This window comes from Nannobrachium achirus (genome assembly GCF_963921795.1).
Source record: "Nannobrachium achirus genome assembly, chromosome: 23".
Classification (NCBI taxonomy): domain Eukaryota; kingdom Metazoa; phylum Chordata; class Actinopteri; order Myctophiformes; family Myctophidae; genus Nannobrachium; species Nannobrachium achirus.
In genome coordinates this window covers 41,816,526-41,841,660 of record NC_137830.1, presented here as the reverse complement: position 1 = coordinate 41,841,660, position 25,135 = coordinate 41,816,526, and the positions used below count along the sequence as shown (strand labels likewise).

Below are 25,135 nucleotides of genomic sequence, written 5' to 3'. Positions count from 1 at the left end.
ACACCATCTGCAATGAAGCCAGTTTCCTGATCCCACCTGCTAGCGCATTTTTCAAGCCTTTGCTGTCTACAAGTCAACTAGTCCCATTGCATGTGAAGACTGAGTTGGGTTGCTGTGTGTTTCTTTCAGTTTTGATACAATTGGGTTGTAGCGGTGCTTATTTAGTTAGTAGATGTGTAGTCTCTCAAGCCAGACTATCTCTTCCACAATCTTTGAATGCTACAGAGACTCTGCAATTCCACCCACGTAAAAGTTGACTGCAGGAAATTGTCTTCAGACCGAAAGGGAAATAAATACCGTAATGTTTTAAAATATCTTTCGAATATCTTTGTAAATTTCTATTTTTGTAGATGTGTTAGCTACAGTAGATAAACTTTCACTAATTTGATTTCCAGTTACAGTTGGAGTTATTTGCGCAACTGCAAAGGTGAATTCAGAGCTTACAAAGTATGGACTGTTGAAGTATTTGAACATTGAGCAAACATGTCTGTCTTGAGAGATTAGTTGATGTGTAGTGCGTAGAGACTTATCATCGTTGCAGCCTTTGAGTGTTGGGCTAGCAGCAACCGAAGTCTGTTTGCCATTGGCCATGTGTTTGCATTGTTGTGCCAACCATGTGTGCTGTCATGCTAATGGATACATTATGTATTTATAGCTGAGACAGAACGTAAGGGCACAGAGCACCTGGACTTGGCCGGGGTCCCTCAACGTAAATCGCCTGATGAAGCGACTCTGCCGACAGGGGTCAAAAAGAAGTCTAAAGGTTTCAAGAAATTCTTTGGGAGGTAAGACTCCGATCTTATCAGGGTATTATTTAATGGTTTCATTCAGTTGTGTTGACTGCAGTGTTGTTTTTGACAGCAAATTTAGATTTAGTTTTAGTCATAGTCTTTTGAATAAAATGTAATTTAGTTATAGTCATAATTTATTCACCTGAAAAGTTTTTGTTTTAGTCTAGTTTTAGTTGACTGAATATCATAAGATTTTAGGTGACTAAATAAACAGTTGATTTAGTCAACTAAAATGCATTTTGGCAGGCCTTGATGGTATTGTAATGACTGATTTTACACTTGGTTGCGTGCTGAAAATAGCCGATCTACAAGCTTGTAGATCTGCTATTTTCAGCACACAACACCGGAGAGCAACCAAACAAAAATGACTCTCTTCTCCACCAGTCCCTCCCCAACATTTTAGTCTAGTTTTTATTTTGTTGACGAAATTGTCAATATATTTAGTCTTAGTTTTAGTCATCACAGCTTAGTTTTTATTTAGTTTTTATTTAGTTTTCGTCAGTGAAAAAAACACAGTCGACAAACATTTTTCGTCATAGTTTTATTCGACAAAATCAACACTGGTTGACTGGACATAACTAGGATGTTGCTGGTATTTACCGTTGCAGACTAAAGAGGAGTCAGTCTACCTCCTTCAACCTTGATGAGGCGGAGATGGAGTTCAGGAGGGGAGGAGTCAGGGCCACAGCTGGCCCCCGCCTTGGGTGGTCACGTGACGTAAAGCATGACACGAAGTAGGTATCGGTCCCAGAGACCTCGCAAAACACAGCTGAATTGCTGAATACTGGTGTTGTTTATTCCTTTGTCAACCTTTTCCTTTCTCTCTGTCTCTCGTAAGTGCTATGGATGTTCCATTTGCCCAGTGGAATAAGGAACAGGTGTGTGTGTGGCTGCAGGAGCAGGGCCTTGGTGTGTATGCCAACCAAGGTCAGGGCTGGATCCGTTCTGGTCAAACACTGCTGCGGGCCTCACAGCATGAGCTGGAGAAGGTACAAGATATCGTTTTTGCTCTTGACTGTCAGATGTCTTAGTATGTCTTAGTTCTGTCTATGCAAGTGGTGTGAGTACTGTATATTTATACTCAATGGTGGAAAGTAATTGAGTACATTTACTTAAGTACTGTATTTGAGTAAAACCTTTTTATGCTTTACTTTTACTCCACTACAATTATTATTATTAGAGATCTTTAGTTACTAGTTACTTTGTAGATTTTGTTTATTATTATAAAACATACTTTAACCACTTCAGCTCAATTTAAACTTTGGCTATTTGAAAGTAGCCGATCCACAGTACTAGCTCACAACGAGTTGTAAATGCGTCACACTGTCAGCTTGTAGATCTGCTATTTTTAAAAGATTGTTTTAATACATTTTGGTACTTTAAATATCTTTTTATGGCAATACTTTTTGCTCAAGTAAATTATGAATTCTGGACTACATTGCGGTATTGACATTGAAGTAGAATATTTTAGTACTTTTCCTGCCACTGTTTATAATGTGTTCCTGTATTTAACCCCACCAGGAGCTAGGGATCAGACATCCCCTCCACAGGAAGAAGCTGCAGCTGGCCTTGCAGGCTCTAGGCTCCGAGGAGGAGGACCTCATGGGCAAACTGGACCACAACTGGGTGAACAGTGAGTGGCTTTCAGTGGTGGAAGAAGTACTCACTTTTTGGCTTTCAGTGGTGTAAGAAGTACTCACTTTTTGGCTTTCAGTGGTGGAAGAAGTATTCGCTTTTTGTACTTAAAGGACAACTTTAGTTTTTTACAACAAGGGTTCATATTTTAGATTATAATTAAAGAATATAAAAGATGAGTGTTAAATTGATTTAATTTACTTCTTTCTATTGTTTTAGAGATTCTTATTTCAGTGGTTTGGGGCATGCGTACAAGTGGCTAAATATGTAATTTTACACAGAATAAGCCCATTCCCAAGATACAACGCAACCTTTCATGGTTGGAAGTGACTTATGGGGGCTAGAAGTGTTGTCGTATAAATTATGTTAACAATAAATTAAATTCTTATTCTGATGTTGACCTGCCTCTAAATAAGTCTGGCTTAAAGCCTTTTTTTCAAATAAAGAATTTGGCAAATTAAAGACATTCTTTTTTTCCTGCTGGCTTATTGTGTCTAAAAAGACATATTTAGCCACTTCTACGCATGCCTCCATGCATACGCATGCCCCACATTTTAGCATGGTAAACGCGATAAAACAATAGAACGAAGCAAATTAAAACATTTTAACACTCACTTTTTCTTTTCTCTAATTACAATCTAAAATATAAACCCTTGTTGTAAAAAAACAAAGTTGTCCTTTAAGTAAAAGTACAAGCTTGTAGATCGGTTATTTTCGAATGGACAAAGTAAAGGGCTGAAGTGATTAATGTATGTGTTGTAATAATATTCAAAATCTTCGAAGTAACTAGTAACTGAAGTTTTCAAATAATTGTAGTGGAGTAAAATGTATAGTTCTTAAAATAGCCATTTATTATGTCCTGACTCCTGACCTATCTGAGGCCAGCGTTACCAATTAATAACGGCCACTACAGCCACAACATCTATGAGAGTATTTTTGTATATTGCACATGACATGGATGAATGTTCTGAGAAGACGGTGTTTTGCTTTTGTCAGGATGGCTGGATGACATTGGCCTGCCACAGTACAAGAGTCAATTTGACGAGGGCCGTGTTGATGGACGCATGCTACATTACATGACAGTGGTGAGTTCTAATTGATTTAGTGTTTGTGTGTGTTAATTCAATTGTTTCTGTTTTTCATGAAGAAAATAAACACCTGCACGCTGTCTTCCTCACTTGCATGTCGAAACGTTATTTCGGCCCATCCAACCTTCATCAGGTTGTCAGTTTAAATCGAACGAAGTGTTTAGAAACATGACCAGCTCAGTGGCCTTGTGGTTAGTGTCTGCCCCCCTGAGACTGGGAGGTTGGGGTTTGATCCCCGGCCAGGTCATGGCCAGAGAAATGGCACTAAGTGCCTCCCTGCTTGCACTCAGCATCAAGGGTTGGATTGGGGGTAAATCCCTGCGACAGTCACATACTAGGGCATTCACCGAATATTCGAATATCAAAGTCGCTATTCGGCGTTGTTCACCAAAGTCGAATATTTGTTTATTTTTTTTATTAATTTCTTTTCTCTCTTTTTTTTAAAAGAAATATTATTTCTTTATTGTTTTTATACAGCTTGGCTAGATAGGAAGTCATAAGAATGAGTTGTCAATGATGGTGGATGAATTTTTAATGCTCTATACTGATGTCATGTGTCACGTTTCGTCTCCCGGAACTAATTACCAGTGGGAAAAACAGCAGCCAGCCGGCAAACTCCACGTCATGATGGAGGAAGAGCCAGCTAATGCAACTGTCACTACCAGACCGAAAATTGTTTTTACTGGATGAAAATATACATAATATATTTCCGTCGAATATTCGACTATTCGAATACTTTGAGGTATTTGAATACTAAAAATCACTATTCATGAATGCCCTATCACATACTAGCATCATGTCCAGGGAATGTACTTGTACATCAAGTTGCCTCACTACTACAGAAACAGGAGATAGGCTCCTGCCTTGTGGGCCTCATGGTAAGGCTTACTTATGTGAAAACACCCTGAAAATACACCAGTAATACACCACCACAAATCAGTTCACCAAACTATAATAACAGAACTATAGGAGAATGGCCCCAAGCAGTACTCAACCGGAAATTGAGTCCTCTTTGTGACAATGGCTGTGGTTGTGTTCCTGTGTCCATCATGTCAGGAGGACCTGCTGTCTCTGAAGGTCGGCAGTGTTCTCCATCACCTCAGCTTCAAGAGGGCCGTTCAGGTCCTGCGGCTCAACTCCTACGATCCCAGCTGTCTCCGGCGACGCCCCTCTGATGAGGTATGTAATGTCTTCTAAATCAGTGGTTCTCAACCAGGGGGGGTCCCCAATTTATTTTGGTGAAAATGTATGGACTTTTTAATACCTCTAAAATGAAAAATTAAACATGGCAAAACTGTCAAATATTAGAGGCAGACATTTTGAAAATAGCCGATTACATGCTCACAACGCCTCACAAAATAGAACCGTGTTATCTGCTATTTTTGAATAGCTAAAGCATTAAATAATGGTTAAAGGGGAAGACCACCCATTTTCAATATTGAACTATGTCATTAATATACCTTAGAGGAGTTGTGTGGAAATAGAAAAGAAGTTACCCCCCTTCTGTGTTGCCTAGAAGTGGAGGATTGATTTGGGGGTTTGTATTGTAAAGTACAATGGTGTGATGTCATCAAGTTGTACTTTACAATACAAACCCCAAAATCAATCCTCCAGTTCTAGGCAACACAAATCCTCCAGTTCTAGGCAACACCTTCTGTGTTGCCTAGAACTGGAGGATTGTATAACTCCTCTAAGGTATATTAATGACATAGTTCAATATTGAAAATGGGTGGTCTTCCTCTTTAAAGTGGTCTAAAGAGACAGATTTTCCAGGTTAAACACACCTGCATTTGAGACCTGGCTTTATATCCACTCCGTGTCTCTTTTTTTGTCCAGAACAACATCACGCCAGCGGAGATCTCCCAGTGGACCAACCACAGAGTCATGGAATGGTTGCGGTCGGTGGACCTGGCAGAATACGCCCCCAATCTGAGGGGCAGTGGTGTGCAAGGAGGGCTCATGGTGACTTATTATTCCTTTATTATCACATAATTGCCTATTAGCAATTATTTGACATCAGCACAATTATTTTGAACATTTTTGTGTTGTTGTTTTTTTGTTGATGTTGGTTTATTATTACAAATGTTTGTATAAAATGATTAAATATGTCCTATTTCAGTACATTATTTATTGGTTTATTATTTTGATTATTGGTATCGGTCACTGTCAGTAATTTCTTTACAACCCAGCATCCATATTCGGGGGAAAACCTTAACAGAGAAAATAGCAGATCTACAAACTCTCAATGCGTAATGTTCTTGTGGCGCGTTGAGAGCTTGTATGTGGGTGGCCATAGGCGATTCTAGCCTCTTCCAGCAGGGGGTGCACGACCTCTATTACCTCATGCACGCGCGCACAGCGCGCGTGCTCGCGCGCACGCGAAAAAAAATTGCGGATATTAGCGGTTTTGTAATGTTGTTTTAGCGGATTTCTGCAGTTAATTTTGTACCCAAATGTAACACAATATAAACAAAAAAAAGTGTAAAACAGGTGCTTCTTTTTCTAGACACCATATGTCTATCTATAGGATTTATTTACTTATTTTGCAGACAGAGGCAGCACAGCCAGGACATATAAAGCCAAACATCAAGTTAATCATCATTCATCAAGCAATCAAGCAGTCATTTACATTGGTGGTGTGGCACAACCACACCACCAAAGATCCATAACCAGCAGCTACCAATATTTACAAGCAAGTGAAGCAAGCATGCGCGCTCGCTCGCGCGCGCACACACACACACACACACACACACACACACACACACACACACACACACACACACACACACACACACACACACGGAGGAGAAGAAAACAGGCTGGCTAACTCCACAGTGAACAGATAGTTAAATAAAGCCATGTCTTACCTTAAGAAAATGACAAGAAAATATCCAATGTTATATTGAGGTGCCCAGAAGAAAGTGTTATTCCTTGGAGGCACAGAACACATCGTGTAATCCAGCCTCGTTGAGCAGCGCCGAAAACTTTAGTTCACGTATGGTAAATGTAAAAGCTATCCACATGTCCTATGGATGTCTGTAGTTAACCCCAGGTAGCATATTCCACTGTGAAACAACTGTTTAATTCTGTTATTTAGATAAATCTGCAGGTGTCATCATCTGCCGTTTGTTTTTCAGCTGTGCTGTCAGAGACGTTCAGACAGTCACTGTGATTGGTTGAGAAACCAGTAGTCCTATTACCTCCCGCCCCCCATTTGCTGTGATTGGTTTAGAAGTCATGCTATGGGTGCTTCAAAGGGTCAAAAAAGGCGAATTTGAGATGTTCTTCTTCTAAATCATATTGCGTGTTTATTATGATCAAAAAAATCAAAATGGCCGCCTGGCGGCCAGGGGGTGCACGTGCACCCTAGGACACCCCTTAAAATCACCTATGTGGGTGGCCCATGCAGTTTGCTAATTTTTGCTACTCAATATGCAACGATGTATATTGGGCTTAAGAAGCGGTTAAGTGTTAACCCCTTGTAATCGGCATTCAAGCACTTAATATTATTATTGCGTTTCGCTGATGGTTTCTCCCATGTCCACCTGCACCCAAGGTGCTGGAGCCCCGCTTTAATGTGGAAACTCTGGCGCTGCTGCTCAACATCCCTCCCAACAAAACCCTGCTGAGACGCCACCTGGCCACGCACTTCCACCTGCTCATTGGCACTGAGGCCCAGCGCCTCAAACAGGACTGTCTGGAAAACCCAGACTACACCGTGCTCACAGCCACCGCCAAAGTCAAGGTACTATTAATCCACCGAATGTCTGTCTGTCTGATTGATGTCTGTCGGATATGCCCGTATGGTGTCTCCGCCATGGTAACTGATTGGACTGAAACAGTGCCCAAATTTGGAGATGACTAGATAAAATAGCAAATCCCCATATATGACGTCATAGACTGCCCTGACTCCATATTTGGGCATGCCTGACCAGGGCAGGAATTTCAGGGAGGCCATGAAGGTCATTGCCATCGTTGCTCCTCGGTTTGGCCTTGTGCCCCTCCAAAAAGTGGCATGGCCTGAGGCCACTGTGGCCTTAATGCCCCCAGCTCTTTTGGTTTCCACAGTCAGTTGATGACTGGCGTTTTTCTCTATATTCACCTGTGTGTGTGTGTGTGTGTGTGTGTGTGTGTGTGTGTGTGTGTGTGTGTGTGTGTGTGTGTGTGTGTGTGTGTGTGTGTGTGTGTGTGTGTGTGTGTGTGTGTGTGTGTGTGTGTGTGTGTGTGTGTGTGTGTGTGTGTGTGTGTGTGTGTGTGAGAGAGAGAGAGCGCGCGCGCGCATGTGTGCTTTTATCGACGTCAACGAATGAGAAAGGGTTTCATGGCTCTGTTTGTCAGACATGTCATTGAATTGCGTCCCTCTTGCTCCTTCAGCCCAGAAGGCTCTCCTTCGGTGGCTTGGGGAGCCTGAGGAGGAAGCGGCAGGAGGACAGCGAGGAGTACGTCTGCCCCATGAACGTGGAGATGCCCAAGAGCAGCAGCTTCCAGAGGGGCCTCCGGATCTATGATGATAACCTGGACCGACTGGAACAGGTACAGGGTTGTATTGGTAACAGAATGCATCGGGTACCATCCTGGGAATGGCCAGTGTTATCTCATTGACTGCCAAGATCGAGGTTGAAGGGTTTTGGCCGAATGGCTCAGGCTGCCCCTGGAACTCAATGGAAATATATAAGCTGCGGGACATTTTGATCCCACAATTTTGTAACCCATTTTTCACCCGGTGTCGTCAATTATCTAATGTAATCCTGGGCGCTGCACTCCCTCAGCCAACCTGGGGAGACAACGGACTGACCTCATGCTTCCTTCTATGCATGAGGAGTCCAAGTCACTGCTTTTCACCTGACAGGGGGTTTCCCCGGTTGGACGTAGCACATGGAAGGAACACGTGATTCCAACCAGTTCCTTTCCCCTCCATCGGGTGCCTCTGCTGGCCAGGGGGAGGCAGTATAGTGACCAGGATTACTGCATGTTCTTTTGTGAGGGTAGGTCTACCTACTAGGGCAGGGGTTCCCACACTTTTTTGACTTGAGAGCTTCTTTTAAAATGACGAGCTCAACATGATCTACCCACCCCCCAAGAATTAACTTGCACAGCTCACTTTGCAAAGGTGCGATTTCTTTTATTATAATGGAGACTTGGATTAGATGTGATCCCTTGACAGGCAAACAAACCCTGCTCTGTCATCCTGATTCAGTCATGGCCCTTGCTGGACAGATTAAAAGTCAACCGTCCTCTGTTGGTATTTGCAGGTTAGACTTTACTAGGCAGAGACTTTGAGTGTACAGTGTAAAACTTTATTCAGTTCAGTGTTCAAACAGTGCAAAGTTGATCTTCAGTTGAACTTCAATACAATATACTATAATGAAAGAAACACAAAATTACATAACTAATGAAGGAGATTTACAGATCTCTCAAAAATACACAAATAATTAACTGCTCTGCCACCAAAAGGTGTAATGCCCTGAACAAAATCCATTAAAGGATGTGTAACACTGGTTTCTTTGGCCTGAAAATTTAAATCCTGAAAAACATCTATCGGGAGACAAGGAGAGGTAAATGTAAATGTCCCATCTCTTTCGTAGTGTTTTGTATTTGTTGATGACATGTATGATTCTGTAAATTGTGTATGTTATGTTGATACATTGAATACATGGGTCCCCAGACCTTTTTGTTTTATCCTTTTTAGTTTTAATGTCTTACTGTACCAAGTATTCAATCAATCAAAGAAAAATAAGAATTAAGAAAATGGTGAACACGTAGAAGTGACAAGGAACAAGAAACATCTGAGAATATTTCAAAATGATCTGTATGAAATGACAACAACGACCCTGTTGTGCTATTCGACCGCTCCAAAGCCACTGCTGAACCAATGCTCACAGTTCTTCACCAACAAAATAGAAGGCTGCCCGTTAATGTAGGCCAAAGTGTTACAATGGTTTATTCTGTCCACCTTCATTTCCTGTCAGGGAGAAATAAAGTGGAACAAATTCATTATTTTATTCAATGTTCCAATTAAATTCTTTCATAATATTCTTTAAAATAAAAGGGTCACTGATTATAAACAAAACAGTGTCTCTCATTGCTTAAACAAACTAACCTTTGTGAGGGATGGCTTGTGTTTACAGTGGATGTAGCGCTTGGTATCCTGTTCTATTTCACCCGGTAGATCACCCTGTCATGTGATCTACCTGCACAGCCTTTGTGATCTACTGGTAGATCACATCCAAAAGATCTACCTTTTGGGCACCCCTGTACCTACCCTAGTAGACACGGGGAGAACATGCAAACTCCACACAGGCCCTTTTTGCCAACCCCACCTAGGGTAAGGGCACTGATGAGACGGAGGAGAGAACACACCTCCAGCGCCCACAGCGTCCCCCGGCGGGAATCGAACCTAGGACCTTCTAGCACTACCGACTGCGCCACCGTGCCCCCTAAATGGCATTCATTCATTTTTTGTTGCGGGTGGGAGCAGCGGGCAGAAATTAACTTCAGTATTAACCAAGTATAAATCGGGCAGTAGTTGTTTTGATGCAGATCTTTTGCTTGACAGCTTATAAAAACAGGTCAAAGCATTGGTAATTCTTCGTCTTGTAATGTTTGGAACCGATTATCCCAAAAAGATCCTGTCTTTTGTGTGAATGGGAACGATCTTGGTCACTTCCTCAAAGTTCGTGTAACTCCGTGTTCTCCATTTTTGCACTTGTTTTGATGCTGAATTCTGTGTGTGTTCTTGTGTAGATGGAAGACTCAGAGGGGACTGTTAGACAGATAGGAGCTTTCTCCGAGGGTATCAACAATCTGACGGTAAGATATCCTAAAATTCTCGCACACAATACTCGACACTTGTTTTGAATGAAGTATAGCAAGAAAAAACTAAACAGACAAAGAAAAGTCAAGTACTTGCATAACAATAGGATAGGTACAGTATGGATGTATTGTCAGGGAAAGTGTTGCTGCTATGTGTTGCAGAGCATGCTGACGGATGACCAGTTTTTCCGGGAGATCCCTGCCTGCCCTCCTGAGGCTAGCGTGGTACAGGACACCTGCAAAGTGTGAAGGACAGACTGTGAGCCACAGTTGCTATGCTAACCTACCATTGTGAAACTGTGCCAAACCCATTTCCCCAAACCCTTCTGCCTATAGTGACATGTTTCTTTCAAGAACCTTTGAGACCTCTGCTATTATAATTTCTCTCCTGCTGTCATGTAGCATTCTACAAAACAACCATAGCCTTGACCATTTATATTTATTGAAGCTGTCAGAAATTGTACTGCATGAACGTAAAACGCAGCATCTAATACATTGTATGTATGTCTTTGTGCATCGATTTTAATTATGAGTGTCATTTGTTTTGATTTTTATATTCACATAAGTCCTTTTGCGTCGTCCCCTTTTAGGACTTATTTTTACTATATGGCAAATTCACCCTCAGTATTGTGCCTGTGTCAATATCAGTGTTCTTGTTCAAATGTATTGGACAAATTATTTTGTGTCCCAGGCACATGTGTTATGATTTCTGGTACTCAAGTTGCCCTGCGTTATTGCAGAAATGTGATGATTGCGAGTAGGTTTTTCTTACTCTCTATAGACCAAAGGTATTATGTAAGCCATAGCAATATCATAAAAGACAATGTACGGTTCTATTTTTTAATTTTTTGTTAATAAAAACATTTAAATGCATATTTACTGAATCATCTGCCCATTTCTTCTACAGCTTGGACAAAATAACTGGTTTGCTTTGCTAAACTGTCATTTTCTTTTGACAGGTTAACCTTAAACTGCTTTTAGATTTGCTTCTAATCCTGCTGTTTACACCAGAAAAGGCCACACAATCTCTTCAGCCGAGCCTGCTTCACTTTTTTTAAGTCCTTAGGATATCGATATTTCATTTTGTTCAGTCTTGGCAACACCCAGACATGGTGTCAGATTTAAATTATGTATTCCCTGTCATTGGTTTATTTAACTGGTGGTGGACAACTAGCATTTAACATAGTCTAACTGGTGGTGTACAACTAGCATTTAACATAGTCTAGGTATCCATTGGCCTGTTCATACAACTTTTCAAATGTCATATTGCAGCAATCCACAGTAATTGGGTTCTCCAGATAATTGTCGGTCACCTTTGCTACTAGAAAGAAATGGCAGCGGTTCTTATTAGCCTCTGTCACCGGTGTGAAGGTCCTTTGGGATACAGTATCTGCGCTGCCAAATGGCTCCATGAGCTCCTTTCTCTGTTAAATTTCTGAAAGAATCTCTCCATCAGATCATCTGACTAAAGCATCAGGTACTGTAGGTACCCAGCAAAGTAAATGACACGTTACTTGGATTTATGTTTCTTTTCTATATGCCGGCCCGGTACAAATGTCATGTCGGCACATTTCGACATGCTAGTAAACATTTTTGGCTTAGCCTCCCATCATGGTTTTAAAGTGCTACTGTGTCTGTTCTTTAATAGATGGTGACTTCACCTGAGGAAGAAAGTGCCTTTGTAGAGGGTTTTACATACTGTTATACAATTTTAAGATGGAGAACTTGACCTTTATTACAACATAAGGTTGTCACCTTACAGGTTAACATAGCTTAACAGGTTGCATAATCAAATGTACAACTTCAGTGGTATAGTCAGACAGAATACACACATTCAGATGGCAACCAAATTCAAAACGTAACATGTTTTAGCAACGCATTTCAAATGTATGGCATACTGGTGCATAAGCCATATACTGTAGGTACAACACTTCAACTACACAATATTGTAATATTGACGTATTGTGACTGACAGATTAAACAAGTGCTCATAACGATGCATACAAATAGTTGTTGAACAACAAAAGCTTTGCAAATATTAAGGCACTGAGAACTCAACACTTCAAATATATAATAGCAAAATGACAAACGAGGGGCAATAGATTTGGTTAACCACAGCATGTGATCGGATCGATGGTCTGCAATAATTAGCTCAAGACGCAGAGACAATGAACGTGTCAAAACGCCAGTATCGAGAATACTTGCAAACACTGAACTATTATATTACACCTCAATTGCCAAAGAATGCTCCTATGGTTACCAACCATTTTCATCCTTGAAACAAAATGACACTTTGGTAGAGGTTTGGCTTAATTAACTCCAATAATTCACGTCGTGTACCACTGTACCTGAATGAACTCTAGTGCAGTGTGTTGTGAACGTAGAATTGGCCCAGTTTGACCTAGCAGCTTCCAGCCAGTGTAGTGGTGTGAATCTGTGTGAAGTAGAGACTGTTGGCGAAATTGTGATATATCCTTATATTTTTGTTTGTGTTTGCCTTTAGTTGGAAAATAAATTTACTTTTTTTTTTGACTGACATAGGAATGGCGTCGGGGGCCTGATGACATGTTGGGTGTTTAGAACGTGTCGAGTTCTGTCCTGTTCCTTGGGTGGGTTCGGCACACAAGTCGATGTATTTAGAAGTTCACACAAGACTAGAGGACTCTCTAGTCCTAGAAGCTATATGTAACTATTTGTAGTGCATTGACTATTTTTTTTCCCCATCTAAGAAAATCTTGAGGTTGAATAAAACCTGTAAGTGGTGATTGCCTGAAAGTGCTCACTATAATGCTTAATAATCTTCAGTTGTTCTATTGATTTGAAATGTATAATACAAAATATTCTCCTCGTTGGCTTACATTGCACACTCACAGGTCACTCTTAGCACAAATGTAAACAAAGGAAATTCAGAAACATTACGTCATTGAGACTTTTTCCCTTCTTAATAAAAATGTCAACTTTGTGCTGATTGTATAATTTGAAGTAGGAAAAAGGACTGAATCCGTAGTTTGGGATCCAAATATTCAAATAGAAAAAGTTAAAGGAAGTTGACTTAAAAAATAATAATACTGTTGAACTTTGTAGTTTTTTTCCCAGTGTTTATAGATCCTTTTAGATCATGTGTGCACAAGTCTATATTGTTTTTATTGCAAGTTGGATTTCTATTCCCATTTTGCCTGTGACTCAAAACTGTCAAGCTTCACACATTTAGTAATATATATTTTGTCATCTTTCCCAGGAAATTGACGTTAAGAGATCGAAGAGCCAATGATTTCCCTAAAACCAGGGGGATCAGAAGGTGGTCTCAGCCAAACAATGGATCAAACAATGAGGAGACTATTTTAAGGAGACTATTTTAAATGATCAATTTCTAATCAACGTTCCAACTATTGAAGATATTTCACCAACCTCACTAATATTTGGAGTTACTGTACATCATGGCATATCTATGGTATACAACCCAAACATCTACCAAAGTATTGTTTTGCTTTAACATTCAATATCAACATGAAATGGTCCAACTAGAATTCAAAAATATAGTGCAATTACAACCGCAGCAAGAAGAGTGCTTAAATGCTTCAGGGTTGGATATGTTTACACCACAAGGCGCCCATTATTCGCCTCAAGGCCGAGTCTTCGGTAGTGAAAACCCCATGTATCGAAGCTCAGTTGCTGAGACCTCTAGAAGCTGAACCTCTGGCTGTTTGAGTGGCCGACTTTATCCAGATTGGGGTTGCAGGCAAACTGGATCATAGGAGGAGGTCCACACAAGAGGATGATGGTGTCGTCGCTGGGTGGAGGGAGGTGGTCCCTCACCATGTCTTCATTGATAAAGCCTTCACTGTATTCCCAGTCTGAAACGGACGGGGGGTTGGGTTTGAGCAGACACAGACGTCAAACAAAGGCAAATACTGCAGGATAGGAAATGCAATCAGTGGTGGAAAAAGTAACAAAACATTTTTCACATAAGTAAAAGTATCAATACTGCAATGAAGACATACTATATTTCTGGAATTCAAAATGTACTTGAGTGAAAGTACAAAGTCGATGGTATCAAAATGTAATTAAAGTGCCAAAAGTAGAAAGTACTCATTATGCAGAATGTCCCGTTTCACAAGTTTTGAAACATATAAAATGTCTAAAGGTATTTTGAAAATAGCAGATCTACAAACTCACAACACGTTGCAACACATTGTGAGCTTGTAGATTAGTTATTTTGGGTTAAAGTGGTCAAAAACTTTTCGTGTTATTAAATAATTTAGCTGGGGACCCCCCTGGAACCCCTTCAAGGAGACACCCACTTAGAACTAGTGGTAGCTTTTCTTACCCTCAGGTGCACGGTCCACAGTGAACCACAGTTTAAAGCGGTCAGGGTTGACAGCCGCAATCTCTTCCAACTCTGGTCGAAGCAAGATGTCTTTCTCAGTCTGTGTGTACAAGTGGGGTGGAGCAGTTGTGGTATTTTTAGTAACTAGCCCAAGGGTGGCCTCTCTTTACAACAGCAAATGGCAGATTACAACACACAATTATTCTTAGTTGTGAACTTATTTTATCCAGGTTTTCCTATATGTAATTGTGCTTTTAATTGTTAATGTCTCTGCACTAGTGCCACCGAGATTTTTTTGCAGGTGTATTTTAATGGAATTTGTTAAAAGCCCTGATCACACCAGTAATTGTCATGTGAAATTAGTGTATTATAGTACTTTGAGATATGCTATGTAGTTTAATTTATATAAATGTTTGAATTCATTTTCTCTGTTGACTTTAAAAATAAAGATTTCCCAAATATGGAGATGACTGACATCAGACATAGATGTCTGACATCAGACCAAATGAGACTGACGCAGTATGTCCATATATGGGCATTAAAAGATATGGGCTTAATATTGATGACATCAGGGATCTCCATTTTTCCCATTGACTTTCAAATGGAAGAAAATACAGAATGAATTGTACGATTGGTAGCATGAATATAAACTATTACATCTTGTTAATTATACTTCTTCTCCTGTCTCACGACTTACTCAGTTTAAATGTAATTTATATTCTGGCAGAGCAGAAATATATGTGACAGCCTCTATTACTACCACTGCTCCCACCCCCTAGGTTTTGCTCCCACCCCCTAGGTTGGCATGAATATATGTCAAAGTCCACCAGATGATGACACAAATTATGTGGTCATTGGAACAGATTCCTTAATTGTGAAATATCCCTGTCATACATGCTGGTATTGAGTGCTTGTGAAATTCACCTGGTTGGCAAAGAGGAGGTGACACACTGTGGTGTCCTGAGGATCCTTCATCACAGCTGTGATGAGCTGCAGCATGGGTGTGATCCCTGAATAATAATAATAATAATAATAAACTTTATTTGTATAGCACCTTTCATGACATGAAATGCAGCTCAAAGCGAAGCACAAGTGCTTAACAGAGAAAAAATAAAATAAAAATAAATAATTAATTACAATGATTACAAAAAAGCAGAAAAATAAAAACATTAAAACATTGAAGAACAATTTCAGAACAGTGCGGACGTCAATTAAACTGCACAGGGATTTAAACATTAAAAGCAAGAGTAAAGAAATAGGGCTTGAGCTGTGAATCAAATGCATATACCACAACATTAACAGCAGCAATGTCTTATCAATGTTTAAACAATGTTCTAACAAAGTGTTATGCAATATCATTATTTTGTATGATTTGAGAAAGATTGTGAAATTATGCTTTGCTTTTGAAATATCAAGTAACAACAGAGAATATCATTCTCAGGCATGAAGAAACTATTTAAAAAATGGTTCGGATGTGGATGTCCAAGGTGTTAGTGGAAAAAGGAACTTTCCTGAATGAAGCCTTACCCGTTCCTCCAGCAATCATGCCCACTTGTTTGGCTTTCTTTTCCACAGCTGGTGACTTCTTATCCTCTTGGATAGCAAATGTTCCTATTGGGAGAAAGCCACAATACGTAAGATTGATCACCAGGTGCAATTACTAAAACGATAGTTAAAAAATGTCTCAAACATGACATACATTTTAAATCAAAAATAGGTTTTGATTTTCTATTGGCTAGTTATTAGTATACAGTAGGTATTCAGTATGTTTTGTTGTTTTTTAATTTGTAGGCAGTTTAATGTAGTTTTTTCTCCTTTTGTCGTGTCGTCACTGTGGCATATTCGTAGTACGGACGGAAATCAACTTCAAACTAAATCCGGCATACTTACATGAAATTGAAATGTCCATTAACGTGCATTATTTACAGTCCCGGAAAGAAATAAATTAAATTAAATTATGTACGTATACGCTCGTGGAAGACGTTTACATTTCTACCACTTTTTCTAGTCACGTGTTCAAATACTGGATTCTGATTGGCTAAATTCCGGAGGTTATGACAAAACAACTGCCGCAAAGTTGTATGAGGACTTGTCCGAGATCAATGCACCTCAGTGTACATCCGGGGACTTCAGGAGGTAGTCGGAACACCTTTCCCCCAACCAACAAATGACGGTGGCAACGGTCCTATGTTTACTAACGTGCATGCTATAGTCGCCGATTTATTTGGATCCAATGCAATCCGCCAACTTTAAAGCCCCTTTTCTCTGAACCTATGCCTTTCTGGAAGCGAACAGCCTCTATTTACGGCCGGAACGGTACTTCTAACTGACGTTAGCTTAGCTGTAAGCTAGACGCATGGATTAGTATGGAGTTGGCGCCATCTGTTGGTGAGTAGAAGATGTTGTTTGTGGAACTATCTGCTGTCTCGCGGAAGTTTTATAGGCAATAATGATTGTAACTTAAGATCCTTGCAAGTTACAACTATGTGTTTTCTTTCATGTATACGGGAAAAAGTGGTAGAAAAGCTATTTACCACTCGGGGTCGGACATTATGCTCTCATAATGTCCTGAGTGAGGGTGTTATCGGACTCGGCTGCGCCTCGTCCGATAACACCCTCACTGCGGACATTATGAGAGCATAATGTCCTCTCACTCGGGGTAAATTGCTTACGTATTTATTGTTACTGTGAATGCCGTCTCATCATGTGTAGAGAATGGGGTGAGAGAGAATCTCGTGGAATAGAGGAGACCTTTTGCTAAATATGTGCTTTTCCCAGACCTCAAGGGATCCGAAACTATTTAGCATGAGCTGACCTCCAGTTGTAGCTATTAATTATAAGTAAGTATGACAAATTAGAATGCAACAGAGGTGAATCCCCCTGTGGCTGTATTAAAATATGTAATGTAAAGGTAAGGTAAATGAGTTGACTAGACATTAAGTTACTAAGAGAAGCTACAGTGATGGCACAGTCACACGTCTCACCTTTGCCCTTGTAGACCAGCAGGCCACTGGGCCCTCTGAAGTCGATCGTGTCGTTGATCTTGAGGCTCTCCAAATACTGACTCATCTTCCCACCTTCTGGATACTTGGGATTGACATCCTTGAAGTAAATCTGAGAATTGGTACAAATGGGAAAATGTGATTTAGAGAAATGTATGGATATTCCTATCACAAATAGCACAAAAAAAATGTAAGTTTCTCTTAAGTCTCTACCTTCACCACCAGGTCTACGTAGCCTTTGTCATCGTCACTGGACACAGGTGTGTATGGCCGAACGACCAGCTTTCCATCGATTTTGGCAGACAGATAAATGTGCTGCCCTGGAAGTAACAACACGGATGAAAGGATTGGTGTCAGTGCGCCAACTTATTTACCAGTAGTACAATGATTAACATGTCCTGGCCAGCTATTAAAGAACCTTTATTTCTAGTCTGGGAAATCATTATCCAAGTCTCCCAGTGAATTGGAAATACTAACCGATGGGGAGTCCAAGGACGTGCTCCGGAGACGGCAGAGCAAAACGGAATTTCCTTGTGTCGTGGCTGACAATCTGTAAAAGCAACAAGCAAGCAATCAGAAAAACCAAGGCATTAAATCATACAAGATCACATGCAGACCGTAAATGACACAGTAATGTGCATTACATTGCAAGATTTTAGCACCGATTATCCAGCTGACAACCTTTTTTGGTGCTCGCCGACATTCTCTGATCTGACGGTTCAAAGGCTGTGACCTGAGCGTGATTATGGCATTCGTGGATGCGTTGCAGAGCAGTCCCAATTTTATGTTTGATATCTGGACCTGTCGTCGACTTTAAGAAATGAGTTGACCATGTGTGAAACAGAGATATGCTACAGCCAATGAGAGCACGGGTGTTTGTCTGATGTGTAAACTGACTGACTGATAGATAGATGGATTTTGGGAGATGGACCTTTATTGATCCCCATGGGGGTGTCATAAATATTGGTAACTATTCAATTGTTGATATTGCGATATTAAATATAGCTAGTCTATAACACTGGTTGGAATCAGCACCATCATGGAACACGGAAGAAACGTTCTGACACTGTACTCCACCATGCCTGTGTGTGAGTAGGAAATCACTCAACAGTCCTGTGTACCACCTGGTTTTAAATGTCACATAATGCAGGAGGCAGCGGGATTTTGCGTTATTGGAGACGAGCGCTTCCAAAGTTCTACACTTAGGAAAAAAGCATTGGCTGCCTATGGGAGGTATTGCAACCCTAGATTCAACAGGAAAAGAAAAATCTAGTGTTGCAATTTGCGGCTAGGTTCTTATATGGGGCAGGACACCAAACTTAAAGCAATAATATTATCTTTAGTCGGGGTGGGGACATGCAGATACATTTATTTACCTGTTTGTCTATCATCCGTAGAGCAACCTTAACGTTTGGGTCCTCTAATGTGAGGGCTGGCCTCCTCTTGCGGAACAGCAGTCTAAAGATGAGGTTGACGATGCTGTCATAGCCTCCCCGGATCAGCTGTATTGATGGAGATTAAAAAATAAACATACTAAGAATGTTGTTCATACAACTGGTTCTCAAACTTGAAAATGTCAAGGTCTCTCTTTAACTCTGACAGTGTGTTCTATCCATCTGTCATTCAATGTTATATGAGATACATAAAGGATTCCTGTGCAAATAAGCCGAAAAGCTTACTAGGATCTCCTTTTAGTTGACCTTGTACCAGTGAACTGTACTGTCATGAAACTAACTTTTCCTATGCAAACTTCTAATAAAGTCTTCAATCAATCAAAACAGGAGTATTTCTACATTGCAGTATTGATACTTTTACTCAAGTAAAACATTCGAGTACTTTGTCCACCAGACCACTAATTGATCTTATCTACAAAGCTAGAAATGCCTCCTATTTGTGGGCTTGTAGAAAGGCTATTTTGCAAACTGACACAGTTATACGTGTGTCAACCAAAACATTATCTGCCTCTAAACGCCTTAAAAGGGTCCTTTTAGGCAGGGCGTTGTCGCTCCCGCGAATCGTTCCTCAAATCCCTTAATGTTTACACGGGAGAAATGAGTCATCATGGCATTTCTGCCTCACCAGCCTTCATTCTGTGGCTGTGGACGTTATGCTAACCATAGCAAGTTATCATTAGCATTATTAGCTAACTGCGAAGCACTATGACTAGGGAGCGAGGGAAGAGCACAATTATGTAATTTTGCGTTTTAACATTTCATGACGGCTGTTTGTATACTTACACCAATGATGTAAGACAGCATCTTGACTTCAGAATCAGAACCCGCGGTGTTATTTAACGGCGGTACAAAAAAACAAACAAAAGCAAATTACTTTGCTTTTATGTGAGCCAAGGAGGGAGCTGTCAGAATGCGACCGTTTGGTTTATCTCTGGTGAACTTAACTGAACTGCAGCCCGTTTCCGCGTTCTACGTCACCAGCACCGTCCTTCACAATAAACCAATAGAGTCCTGCATCACAATAAAAGACATCGATAATTTGGCATTGGCGAACATTGTTCAAAAAGTAAAAAATATAAAATTGTAAAGCTCCGGCGTTTGGCCCCTTAATTGATAGGATTTCCTGTAGCTACAGCTCTCTAAATTCAATAAAATAAAGAATCGAAAGGCGTATCGAGTAGGCCTATGTGTTTTAACGTTTAAATAAAATCAATGTAAGTTTACTAGAGTAATAACAAATACAAATATAGCTGCAAGCAGCGATAACAGGCCAAACTATCTAGACCAGATTAGGCTCAAATAAAAGCAGGGGTGTCGCACCAAATCCTGGGCCCTGGGTAGGTCTACAAGGATTCACTGCAGGCCCCCCATGAATGTTCTTCATAGGGGGAGGGGGGGTTTAACCCATTTAAACTGGAAACGCATTATTTTGTGCTTTAACTATTGAAAAATAGCAGATCTACAAGCTCACAGTGCTCTACTATTTTTGAAAAATCATGAACATTTTTGTGTAAGTCTTTGAATATTTCAAATCTTTCTAAGGTTTAAAAAAAAAACTTTTTCATGTCAAGGACCCCCAAAATGATATGTATTTGGCCACGGACCCCCATCTCAAAATATTTAGTTCTAGCGACCCCCCAGAACTTAAGCAAAATTTGAGTTTCAAATGTTCGCTAAAAAAACCCATATAGGCCTATTCAAAGATTTGCACACATTTTCACGACTTTTCAAAAAAAGCAGATCTACAAGCTCAGAGCAGCACTCGGTGCCACTCTGTGAGCTTGTAGATCTGCTATTTATCAATAGTTAAAGTATAAAACAATTAAGGCCCCTCCACCTCCACTTGGGCCCTATAAAGCCCTTTGCACACAGGCGCGTTGATCCGCACGGATAAAACGGACAATTGAATTTTTGTAAAAGAAAACAATGATTCTCTATGATCTTATACACACCGGATATGAATTAGCCGTGCGACGAGTGGCTGCGGCTGTGTGTTTTTTTTTCCGATCGAACCCAGTTCGATTCGTGCGTCTTGTCACATGCGGTAAAAAACTCATCACTCCTTTTATGACTCCTTTTGGGATCTGCAGCGCCGATTCTGCACAGCATTGCACACCAAATCCTATGCGTTTTATTCATGCAGTTATGTGTGCAAAGGGCTTAACTTAGTCCCACTTGACCCCCCCCCCCCCCGTGACACCCCTGCATAAAAGTAATGCAATCACACCGCAAAAATTACAACAATCAAGAAAAACAGACTTTTAAGCCCTTTGCACGCATTTTTTTTCGCACAGAAAAAACGGACGATTTCATCTAGAATTTTAAGTGTGACTGACGCTCGCTAAGTCTGTGCAACCTTGTGTAGCTGTTGGTGTAGGCATTAGCGTTTAATTTTTTAACATTAACATTTTTTGCATAAGCTTTAACATTATCGTTTTTCATATGACACCACCCACATGTCGGTACGACAAACGTTTCACAAGATCAAGGGTCACTTCCTGTTTGGTGAGGGGCACTTCCTTTTTGGTGAAATAGGCTCCGATTAAGGATAAGGACTCTTAATCAAGTCATATGGCGCCACCCACGCGTCTGTACGACAAACGGTTCACAAGATCAAGGGTCACTTCCTGTTTGGTGAGGGGCACTTCCTGTTTGGTTAAATAGGCCCCAATTAAGGTTAAGGACTCTTAATCAAGTCATTTGACGCCACCCGCGCGTCTGTACGCCAAACGGTTCACGAGATAAAGGGTCACTTCCTGTTTGGTGAGGGGCACTTCCTGTTTGGCGAAATAGGCCCCAATTAAGGTTAAGGACTCTTAACCAAGTCATTTGACGCCACCCGCGCGTCTGTACGCCAAACGGTTCACAAGATAAAGGGTCACTTCCTGTTTTGTGAGGGGCACTTCCTGTTTGGCGAAATAGGCCCCAATTAAGGTTAAGGACTCTTAATCAAGTCATTTGACGCCACCCACGCGTCTGTACGACAAACGATTCATGAGATAAAGGGTCACTTCCTGTTTGGTGAGGGGCACTTCCTGTTTGGCGAAATAGGCCCCAATTAAGGTTAAGGACTCTTAATCAAGTCATTTGACGCCACCCACGCGTCTGTACGACAAACGGTTCACGAGATGAAGGGTCACTTCCTGTTTGGTGAGGGGCTCTTCCTGTTTGGCGAAATGGGCCCCAATTAAGGTTAAGGACTCTTAATCAAGTCATTTGACGCCAACCACGCGTCTGTACGACAAACGGTTCACGAGATATAGGGTCACTTCCTGTTTGGTGAGGAGCACTTCCTGTTTGGCAAAATAGGCCCCAATTAAGGTTAAGGACTCTTAATCAAGTCATTTGACACCACCCACGCGTCTGTACGACAAACGGTTCACGAGATGAGGGGTCACTTCCTGTTTGGTGAGGGGCACTTCCTGTTTGGCGAAAAAGGCCCCAATTAAGGTTAAGGACTCTTAATCAAGTCATTTGACACCACCCACGCGTCTGTACAACAAACGGTTCACGAGATGAGGGGTCACTGCCTGTTTGGTGAGGGGCACTTCCTGTTTGGCGAAATGGGCCCCAATTAAGGTTAAGGACTCTTAATCAAGTCATTTGACGCCAACCACGCGTCTGTACGACAAACGTTCACGAGATGAAGGGTCACTTCCTGTTTGCTGAGGGGCACTTCCTGTTTGGCGAAATAGGCCCCAATTAAGGTTAAGGACTCTTAATCAAGTCATTTGACGCCACCCACGCGTCTGTACGACAAACGGTTCACAAGATGAAGGGTCACTTCCTGTTTGGTGAGGGGCACTTCCTGTTTGGCGAAATGGGCCCCAATTAAGGTTAAGGACTCTTAATCAAGTCATTTGACGCCAACCACGCGTCTGTACGACAAACGTTCACGAGATGAAGGGTCACTTCCTGTTTGGTGAGGGGCACTTCCTGTTACAGAGGGGGCGGGGCTTAATCAATTACAGCTCATCCCTATTGGCCGGAAAAAGACCAAAGTTGTGTGTGCATTTTGTGACGTTGCTAGGCAAAAGTATGTCAGAGTAATGTTGGGCCAAAGTTTCTGGGGTTTTTTCAGAGTCCCCCATTCAAAGTCAATGGGGGTTTTTAGCGTAGTTTTTAACGTATTACGTTGCCATGGTAACGCGGCTCGGAAAGAAAAGTAATAGCCAACCATTCCCGGCCAAGCCGCACATTTTTATGTATATATTGCGGGGGTGGCGTAAATCGTGCGGCAGTTATTACGTGCCGAAATTTCCCCCATTCTAAGTCAATGGGGTTTTTTGGCGTCGTATTTTGCGAATTATGTCTCAATAGTAACGCGGATCGGAAAGAAAAGTAATAGCACACCTTTCCCGGCCGAGCCGCACGTTTTGATGTATATATTGCGGCGGTGGCGTAAATTGTGCGGCAGTTATTACGTGCCGAAATTTGTGGGATCATTATTATGACCTAATTAAGTATGGCGGATTACAATAAGTGTTTTGCCATTGCGTTGCATGGCAGGCACACTTAAAAAGAACAATGATTCACTATGACCTCATGCACACCGGCTCAGAATTTGCCATGCGGCAGGTGGCTGCGGCAGGGCGTTTTCTTCCCAATCGAACCCAGTTTGATTCTGCGTCTTGTCGCATGCGGTAAAAACTCATTGACTCCTTTTATGACTCCTCTTCGGATCCGCAGTGTGGATTCGGGATTCCGCACAGCCTTGCACACCAAATCCAATGCGTTTTTTCAACTTTCAACACTAAAGGGCTTTAGTGTTGCATTATAGATGTTGTTTGGACCCCTATTACTCTGAGAGTCTTCAAATGGAACCAAATAGGGGCAATATATGGGTTCATTTGGTTCCATTTGAATGTTTCCAGAGTTACAGACCAGTAAGGGTCCATTTGGTTCCATTTGTACACTATCAGACTAGGGTTCTCAAAATGACATACAGTAGCCTACACTAGGTCAGATCTGGGCAATTATTTTTTTCCACATACAGAACATATAGTGGAGGGCCGGGCCAAAAGGCAGTGCCCCCCGCAAGATGTGCTCCTTGCACGGCTTTACCTCCGACTTCACTAAATAAATACTTAGCAGTCCAATTTTTGTTGAAAACCCGGCATTCTGCATCAACTTTAATTCTTTTAGCTACTTTAGCCATTTTTGATGGGTAAGGTTTGATTGATTGATTGAAGACTTTATTGTCAGTTTGCATAGGAAAAGGTACAGTTTCATGACGGTACAGTTCACTAGTACAAGGTCTACTAAAAGGAGATCATAGAAAAGACTAAGCTTATTTTCATGGGAAACCATTGAAGTATCCCATATAACATTGAATGACAGACGGATAGAACACAATACTATGCAGTAGTCGATATAGTTACAAAAAAAGTAAATAAAAAAAATAGTATCATTGAACTCAAGTCTCCATGGTATTAGTAATCAATAGAAAAAAGGTCATTTTGAACTACTCCTTTAAGGCCTTCGAGGCAGGTGGTCTTGACGTATGACCAGTCTGACCACCTGCTTGTTATTGAGACATCCAATGATCACACACGTGCTGATGTACAAAATAAAAGAAATGCAGCTTTAGTCCATGCATGCATGAGGTAAGTAAAATGAGAAAATGTGTTTGTTTTGTAATTTGCCATTAACCCTACAAGGGCCGATCAGAGTGGACCAAAGGGCCGCATACGGCCCTCGGGCCGCACATTGCCCAGGTCTTCTTTAGGTAGAGCCTAAAATGTATGCAAATTAGTCTGGCTGCGTGGTACTAAGTGGTACAAAACGTGGTACTAAAAAGTATCCAATCTAGAGTAGGTCTGAGCTAGGCCAAACAGGGCCAAACACTTCATAATGACTGATCACTCACTGACTTTTCATTTAGACCACCAGGATATAGTTGTAATACATAATAGATTCTATTGTGTTATAACCACTATTATAATCTGTACAAAAGTCCCACCAGCAGCCAACCCTCCCCCTGGCTAATCATGGACAGCTCCACCCACCTTACCTGCATCACTCC

General features: G+C 41.2%; 2 protein-coding genes across 3 annotated transcripts in view; one reads left to right on the top strand and one right to left on the bottom strand.

Moving 5' to 3' along the window:
• Positions 1–11,200, top strand: part of ppfibp1a (PPFIA binding protein 1a) — a 48,454-nt gene extending 37,254 nt beyond the window's left edge. For both annotated transcript variants that reach the window (XM_080753992.1, XM_080753991.1), the window contains 11 exons: positions 656–785; positions 1,400–1,525; positions 1,630–1,780; positions 2,313–2,424; positions 3,423–3,511; positions 4,571–4,693; positions 5,351–5,476; positions 7,071–7,259; positions 7,889–8,047; positions 10,259–10,324; positions 10,490–11,200. In XM_080753992.1, the coding sequence (XP_080610118.1) occupies positions 656–785; positions 1,400–1,525; positions 1,630–1,780; positions 2,313–2,424; positions 3,423–3,511; positions 4,571–4,693; positions 5,351–5,476; positions 7,071–7,259; positions 7,889–8,047; positions 10,259–10,324; positions 10,490–10,576 (1,358 nt within the window). In that variant the 3' untranslated portion in view covers positions 10,577–11,200. The remainder of the gene's footprint in view (positions 1–655; positions 786–1,399; positions 1,526–1,629; positions 1,781–2,312; positions 2,425–3,422; positions 3,512–4,570; positions 4,694–5,350; positions 5,477–7,070; positions 7,260–7,888; positions 8,048–10,258; positions 10,325–10,489) is intronic.
• An 836-nt stretch (positions 11,201–12,036) lies between these two features.
• On the bottom strand, positions 12,037–20,038 carry LOC308308667 (NADH-cytochrome b5 reductase 3-like). Its single transcript, XM_080754110.1, has 9 exons — positions 19,894–20,038; positions 19,033–19,158; positions 18,134–18,206; positions 17,870–17,976; positions 17,639–17,768; positions 16,182–16,265; positions 15,579–15,664; positions 14,655–14,754; positions 12,037–14,181 (listed from the first exon to the last, which is right to left on the bottom strand). Exons 1-9 carry the CDS (start codon positions 19,912–19,914, stop codon positions 14,009–14,011), a joined length of 900 nt encoding a protein of 299 aa, XP_080610236.1. The 5' UTR covers positions 19,915–20,038; the 3' UTR covers positions 12,037–14,008.
• Positions 20,039–25,135: the final 5,097 nt, after the last annotated feature.

Coding starts and splice junctions, on each gene's coding strand:
- LOC308308667 (XM_080754110.1), bottom strand. CDS start 19,914: ATGCTGTCTTACATCATTGGT. Junction 17,769..17,869: donor ACGTAGACCTGGTGGTGAAG/GTAGAGACTTAA, acceptor ACCAATTCTCAG/ATTTACTTCAAGGATGTCAA. Junction 14,755..15,578: donor ACCTCCTCTTTGCCAACCAG/GTGAATTTCACA, acceptor TTGTACACACAG/ACTGAGAAAGACATCTTGCT.